The sequence below is a fragment of the Brassica napus genome, chromosome C2 (assembly GCF_020379485.1).
Source record: "Brassica napus cultivar Da-Ae chromosome C2, Da-Ae, whole genome shotgun sequence".
Classification (NCBI taxonomy): domain Eukaryota; kingdom Viridiplantae; phylum Streptophyta; class Magnoliopsida; order Brassicales; family Brassicaceae; genus Brassica; species Brassica napus.
The window spans coordinates 24803612-24811728 of record NC_063445.1 but is presented as its reverse complement, the minus strand read 5'-3'; the positions used below and the strand labels follow the sequence as shown (position 1 = coordinate 24811728).

Genomic DNA, 8117 nt, shown 5'->3' with positions numbered 1-8117 from the left:
TTATTTCCTCGTAAACTAACGATGAATTTACGACGAAATTGATAAACACTTCGTCGTAAAATACTCGTAAAAAAAATGCGGGACTTGTTATTTCGTCGTAACAAAAACACGAGTCTTGTTATTTCCTCGTAACAAAAACACGGACCTTGTTATTTCCTCGTTAATTAACGAGGACTTTACAACGAAATTGAAAAACACTTCGTCGTAAAATACTCGTAAAAAAACACGGGCCTTGTTATTTCTTCGTAACAAAAACATGGGCCTTGTTATTTCCTTGTAACAAAAAAACGGGCCTTATTATTTCCTCGTTAATTAACGAGGATTTTACGACGACAACTACTTCTATAAATAAGCACACCCCTCCCATTCTAAACTTTCACAAAAAAAAACTAATCAATAGTTTAAAAAAAACTGAAGGGAGTGCACGGTCACCTGAACAGTTCTGATCAGTTTCAAATGCTATTTGGAAATGATAAAACTGTTCTGGTGCCAGTGTCTTCCTTCAGGTTTTTTTTGTAAATTGAAAAACACTTCGTCGTAAAATACTCGTAAAAAGAAAACGCGGTCCTTGTTATTTCCTCGTAACAAAAACACGGGCCTTGTTATTTCCTCGTTAATTACCGAGGATTTTACGATGAAATTTAATAACACGGGCCTTGGGGTTAGGGGTTTGGGGTTTCGGCTTATAGAGATTTACAGATCTTCCTCGTAAAATCGTCGTAAAAGAAAACACGGGCCCTAGTATTTCCTCGAAAAAACCTCGTAAAGAAAAACACGGGTCTTGCTAATTCCTCGTAAATTTACGTTGGCTTTACGACGAAACATAAAAAATAAAACGCGGATCTTGCTAATTCCTCGTAATTACACGAGGGTTTTACGACGAAATATAAGTCTCTATATATACCCGAACCAAATCACTTCTCATTTTGTAGTCATTTCCTCTCCTCCTCATAGCAAGGTACTCCTCTCTACTTCCTCTCTAATTTAGCTTAGGTGGTTAGTTTAGGGTAATTAGTGTTGATTAGGTGGTTAGTGTAGGGAATATGTAGATAGGTTTATGGAATATGTAGATAGGTTTATGGAATTTGTTGATAATATAGGATGATAATTTTTAAATGTTAATTAATAATCTATTTATATGTTTTATATGGATAATAATGACAATTAAAAAAAAAATTCCAGCTGGTTCGAAATAACAAGCTTACAGGCATTACAGAGAGATGTTTGGTGAGTCTGGTAGTCATACATGCGCATCATCTTCTTCAACTCCCGGTTCTTCGTTTCCGGAGACTGTCCCCGACTCTCAGTCTTCTCAGAGAGTTTCTTAGTCGCCTCTTTTTGGTGCACCACCGGTTCCTCCATATTTTCTGCCACCGGTTCCTCGGTTTGATGCGCCACCCGCGCATTATGATCATGTTCCAGAGGAGGCACCTCCTCCGATGGCGGTCGGGATTCATCCCGATTTGCTGGTGCCACCGAGTGCTCCTTATGCTATTTACACAGTCGAGGACCTTCTCGCTCAGCAAGGCAGAGAAGGTTTACCAGTCCTAGACCCCGACCAACCGGACGAAACTTTGTGGTACGTTTACATTTTTATTGTGCAATTTTTTTATAACAAAAATAAATAATTTAAATACGTTTTTTTTTTGTTTTTCAGGTTTGGAGTTGATGGTTCTGTCGCTCGGAACGTAGCCGAGGTAACCAAAGGCTACTTCCCCGACGCTCATCCGAACTGGAAATTGACGCCAGACCACGTCAGAAAAATGTGGTTCAAAATGTTCGCCGTAAGTTACTATTAATTAATTTTATAGACTTTATTTTTATTATTATGACTTTTTATTATTTTTAGACTAATTATTAATCTAATTTTTCTTGTTACAGCAAAAATATCATTGGTCCATAGGGGTGAACGAGAGGGTGAAAAAAACGTTTATTGGAAAGGCGAAAGCTCGATTGTTGGACACGTTATCCAACTGGAAGGATGATTGGATCGTGAAGGGTTATAAGCAGGGAAAACCCGCTGAGCTCACCACGTCTGTGTGGGATGGCCTCATCCATTTTTGGAACATGCCATCGTCCATTAAAGTCTCCAACAGTTGCTCCACCTCCCGTCAGAAAGATGAGCAAGGCAACGGGCCGATGCTTCATACTACGGGTCAAAAATCCCACGGCGGTTTCCGTATGGATATGGTAAATATTTTAATTAATTAATTTTTTTTTAATATATTCTACCTTGTTAAATGTTTTTTAGGCCAAAGAGACGGCTCGTCGGCAGGGAGTTGAGTGGATTAGAGCTTGACCGCGGAGCTGGACGACCAACCGCAGTTACCAATGCGATCGCAAACGCAGTCGCAAAGAAGTGCCGATTGCGATCAGAAAACTACGTTTGGCATTTTAAAATCATATTTACTTGGTTTAGTCCGAGTTAACCTAGGTCTGTCCGGTCGACACGTTTCGATTTAAGCCTCATATATATATATATATATCTGTTTCAGGACCAAACTTAGATTTAACTATTTTTCTCTCAAGAACTCGTACAAACTAATTAAAGTTTGGATCTTTTAAGCATTTTCTTCATCTTTTTTTTTTGAGCAACTTTTTCTCAGTCTGGTATCTTTATCTCTAAACTTAACTTGTGTTTAGTGGGGTTTATAATGATTAGTGAGTAGCACTTGTTAGACGTATGGGTAAGATAGATTAGCTAGGTTGATTTAGTGATGAGAATTAATGTTAATTACATGATTAGTATAAGGATTAAAACTACGGAATTGGGTTAATCTAATTTGGTGTTCCTGAACTTAAAGATTAGCATTAGATCACCTAATCAATTGGCACCCAAGTTCTTGAATGAATTTGAGTACACTTTTCTTGCTTATTAATTGGTTATTCTTAAACTCATCTTGTTGGCTTAGATCAAGCATGAAATTTGTATTTTTTCTGTCTTGAACTATTTGATTTGACACTTTAAATGTTATTATAATGATATAGTTTTGCTTGCAACTAGAATGTTAAGGAAATTAAACCTTTTACTCATCAAGAGACAGATGAACCATTAATTCAGATGGTTAACATTTTCCCCACTCGAAAAGATCACTAGACCAAACGATGTTGGTAATCTAAGTTTGTTGTGTTTGTCTAAAGAATGGTATAATAACGTCCACGTTTACTTTTCGATTATTTGCTGAAAGAAAAAGTTTCAACCGCGTTAACTGTTCAGAATTTTGGACATATCAAAATTTAATGGTACGAGAATTTACTGCTCGTTAGTATTACTGTTTCATCTTTTAACTTTTACAATGGTTCATTTAAAACACATATCTATATATGTTGGTAAGCATAGGAAAAGTCTTTTTCTCTTATATATTTTGTTAAATCGTTTACAATTAATATATATTCCATATCGTCAATTCCATGTCAAGTCGTTCTTCTTCATATTTAACAGTTTACAGTTACACGTCATTTGGTTTATGACACAATAAATGTGCGGTAACTTATACTATTTCATGCAACGTCTTATAGTTGAAGTATCAATGTTACAGCAACGCAACCTAGAAAGTAATTAATTAGTTAGTTCACACTTCAAGCAGCTGTTAACATCATAGGGAAGCTTTAAGAATTCATATCCACAAAAATACAAGACATTAATATTTTGTACGAACGATGGCTAGCTATTGTCTTACATAAACATCCAAGAGATGAAACATCGATTAATATCTAATCCTATTTTATACATTTTATGAGACACATCAGATATTAGAACATGATTAACTCCGGTCTTTTATTTGGAGTTTTTAACTCATGATTTGACTTTTTTTTTTACGTTTTTCGGCTAAAATACGTTTCTTATATCTCTTATGTAAGACACGTTCTTAGCTTTTTTAGTTAAAAGTTAAGAACCGTCTCTTATCCGAAGCTAAGAATTTCAGTTAAGAGACCGGTGTTAATCATGGTCGGGTGTAAGTGACCTGAACCAAATGACAGAAAGGCTGACTCATGACGTGAACATGCATGGTGAATATATTTAGCAACCAGCTACACATTCCATTTTCCAATACCAATGAGATAGACGTGTAATAATAGCCACCTAACATACCGTCGAAATAGGTGAACGAAAACCCCAATGAGATAGACGTGTAATAATTAGATTTTTATTTTGGAACGAAACTTAGGTTCATAAGTTAATAATAAAATACATTAATTTAAAAAAAAAATTAAAATAATTCAAAAAAAATAATGAAGCTCATTTTAATGACGCTAACGCCACTAACTAAATCATAAATTTTAAATTCTAAACCCTAAACCTTAAATCTAAACCCTAAACCCTAAATTCTAAACCCAAACTCTAAACCCTAAACCCAAGCCTATATCTTAAACCCAACTCTTAAACCCTAAACTCAAACCGTAAACTCTAAACCCAAACCCTACACTTTAAACTCAAACCCTAGATCCTAAACTCAAACCTAGACTCTAAACCCAAATCTTAAACCCTAAAGAAACAACATCAACATTAACCCAAATCTTTAGGATATAGGATTTGGGTTCAGGGTTTACGATTTGAGTTTAGGGTGTAGGGATTAGGTTTGGACATACGGTTTGAGTTTAGAGTCTATGATTTGAGTTTAGGATATAGGGTTTGGGTTTACGGTTTACGGTTTGGGTTTAGGGTTTAGGATTTGGATTTAGGATATAGGGTTTGGGTTTAGGGTTTACGGTTTGGGTTTAGGGTTTAGGGTTTAGGATTTAGGTTTAGAGTATAGATTTAAAGTTTAAAGTTTAGTTAGTGGCGTTAGTACCATTAAAATTGGCGTTATTATTTTTTTTAATTATTTCAAATTTTTTAAAATAAAATTAATCTATTTTATTATTAATCTATATGACATTTCGACTGGTAACAAGAGGAGAACTGAATTTAACCTAAGTCTTGTTCTTTATTTTGTGTACGACGAAAGCAAAACACAGTGCTGAATCGTTTTAATGCATGCAGCACGTTTTAAAAACAGTAGTAACAACTAACAATTAAAAGCCCAACCTTGATAAAAACTTTAGTCGGCAATCAAACCAATTACTATTATATTGGTCCATCATAGTAAAGCCGGTGCTAGCTAGCAGCCTAGCAATAAGAAAGACAGTTATTAATTGTTACCTTTCTGTATTTATTACAGTCGCTTCCTGCATCATTTGTCGGCTGGTTCCACATGAAGATTTAGTTTGTTGATATATGCATTGTGTAGTAGAGGAAGCATATGTAAATTGATATAGTAAATCTATGTTATGTTTTACCAGAAAAATATAAGTAATCAATATTTGGGGATCGGCAACTTAAATTATGATCAAATATCAGCACTCTAGCAATATCTCCGATGTAATCACTCATGTCGATCCAAATGTGAAAATATTGTGATTATCAATTGTTGTCATGTTCTATTTAATTAGTTCTCCTATTATCTGTTAGCTAGTTGTTATTTATATGACCTACCATTACATATACTAGGGTCGGTGTACGTGCGGATTACATGTGATATTAAAGTAATGTTGTATTAAAATTTGAAGTTTTAGTTTGTGAAAGTGTGAGTTAAGTTTTGGTTGTTTGGATGTGAAGACGGAAAAACAAAATAGTTTGACAGTAGAAATAAGTAATTGTCCAAAGGGAATAGAATTTGGTAGATAACAAAAAAGAATTAAAATAAGATAAGACATAGACGATGTCTACTAGGTTTATTGTGAATGGTCTTGTAGAGCGGCCACTTTCTATTGCGGGCGGACCTACAGATAAATACAATTTTGTTAATACAAGTTCATTATTGAGTTTGAAGAGTTTCGGGTCGGAAGACTTACTGGTAGCTTGCATGTTATGGTATAGAAAGTTTTTGAAGATTCTGGGAAGCCTATTCTGGATGATCATCGGATTGTGATTCTGGAGGAGAGAGAGTAAGGAGTTTAGTATTTTTGGATAATGGTGTGTATTGGGTTGCAAATAATATTGGATTACCTGGTAGGTGCGGTAGACCGTTGTATATTTCTTTGTAGACAATGTTTTTAACCCTTCCTATCTTTTGATCATTTCCTTGTATAATTTTGAGGCCTGACTTGGTAGTAACTCGGGAAAGACCAACATATAGCTGTCCATGGGTGAAAACGGGTTGTGGCAAATACAATACGACCCCTTTCAAACTCTGACTCTGACTTTTGTTAATTTTCATTGCGTAACATAGCCTGATCGGAAATTGCCGCCTTTCTAGGGTGAACGAATGTTTAGTTACTGATTCTGATAGTGTGATTCTTGGAAGGTCCACTTTATGTCCAATATGGGAGCCTGTAATTATTTCACCTCTAATAACACGCTCACCTAGGTACGTGACAATCAGAGGTGTTCCGTTGCATAACCCCTTCTTTTGATTTAAATTCCTTAGGAGCATGAAAGAGGCACCCACTTTGAAAGTAAGCTTATGTGCAGGCAGGCCTGGAAAGCTCAATGAGTTTAAATACTCCACTGGGTACAATGTCTCGTTGTTCTCAAAGTCAGTGTCTATTATACCGAAGCTATCGGAACTGAGATATTCCTTTGAAACACCGTCAGCTTCAGATATCATGTATTCATTAATCTCATCCACCGTTTCGTTCCTTGGTGTGAGGATAGCCCTTTATGTATAGTCTTGTTTGGTTCCTTTCCACTGGTCAGTTCGCCCGTAAGTAGCTTCTAGAATTTGTTTGTGAGGATCTGAGCTGAGCTCCTCGACCAACGTTCGGTCAATAGAAATGAGCTGATCCTCTTCATCTTCATCAAATTCATTCACCTCAGTAGGTAGGGGGTTCCCATCGCCAACCCTCAGGACGTAGTTGGAGAACTCTTTCTCATCTTCGCTGAGGCGCATATTCTTATGGAGGGTGAATTTGTGGCATGATTCCCATAAATATGAATGACTTATGGAGGCAAAGACAATATCAGCTCTGGTGCCTTGTGGGATGACTGGTAAGATCTCTCTAAAATCACCTCCTAGAAGAACCGTTTTTCCGCCGAATCGGAGAGTTCTGGCTTTGGGATCATGTAAAGAAAGAATGTCTCTCAAGGACTTATCGAGGGCTTCGAAAGCATGCCTATGTGTCATAGGTGCCTCATCCCATATGATTAGAGCTGCCTTTTCTATTAATTCTACGAGCATAGTTCCAGGTGTAATGTGGCAGGTGGACGTGGCCTTTAGATCGATTGGGATATTGAAACGTGAGTGGGCAGTCCTGCCGCCCGGTAGTAGTAGGGCTGCTATTCCAGATGAAGCAACGAGAAGTACTATCTTTTTCTCTGACCGCAGTCTTGAAATGATTGTCTGGTATAAAAATGTTTTGCCTGTGCCACCAGCCCCGTAGACGAAAAATAGCTTCCCACAGTTTTCCTGAGTCGACTCAATAATTGCTTGATAGACATCCAATTGTTCACAGTTGAGCAAGGTGTACTGGGTGTCATGTCTACTCTTCTCCTCGGCAATTATACTGTAGCTCTTGTTGCCACAAAGTATTACCTAGCTCTTTAAGTAGGAGAGGTCAGGAGTAGGCATTCCTGGGAAATCAGTAAGGGTGTGTTCTTGGTTCCGCAAAGCCTTCTCGAGTTCAAGTAATGTATACTGCGGGTGTTTGAATTCCTTACGTTTCTTGTAGAGGGTGTCCTCACTCAGGGATTTCCTGCACTTATCCCACAATTCCTTAGGGTTAGCAACATGACAGTAGATAAGTAACGTGACAAACATTTCTCTTAGCTGAGAAGGTGTACCCCATGTGTTGAGTTCGGCCATACTTTCGTGCCATTCAGCATCGTTAGCGAGAAGACCTCGTGCGCAGCAAGTGCTTTTGAAATCGGGATATGTGACACCGTTGAAGGTTTTAAGCTCTGTATAACTTCTTGGGCCTTTCACTTTGTTTATCAGTATCCTCAAATAATAACGATCGCCTGAAGTGGGATGTACTGTAACAACCCGACCAATTGAAGTTCCTCTCTTTCTCTCTGACCAGACTTTTGAGCTATTGTTCCATGTGAAGAACTCAGGAATCTGGACATACGTTAAGGTGCGGGCGAACGCGGATGTTCTGCATTGAACCATCCACTCGGTAAACATAGTCTTTTCAAT

The 8117-nt window shown here is 37.2% G+C and overlaps 2 protein-coding genes across 2 annotated transcripts; one reads left to right on the top strand and one right to left on the bottom strand.

Moving 5' to 3' along the window:
• Positions 1-315: 315 nt before the first annotated feature.
• On the bottom strand, positions 316-7106 carry LOC106430254 (ATP-dependent DNA helicase PIF1-like). The gene is made up of 2 exons (XM_013871018.2): positions 6742-7106; positions 316-6639 (listed from the first exon to the last, which is right to left on the bottom strand). Exons 1-2 carry the CDS (start codon positions 7104-7106, stop codon positions 5886-5888), a joined length of 1119 nt encoding a protein of 372 aa, XP_013726472.2. The 3' UTR covers positions 316-5885.
• On the top strand, positions 1440-2299 carry LOC106430255. The gene is made up of 4 exons (XM_013871019.1): positions 1440-1579; positions 1658-1784; positions 1882-2190; positions 2252-2299. The coding sequence occupies exons 1-4, from the start codon at positions 1440-1442 to the stop codon at positions 2297-2299; spliced, it is 624 nt and encodes a 207-aa protein (XP_013726473.1).
• Positions 7107-8117: the final 1011 nt, after the last annotated feature.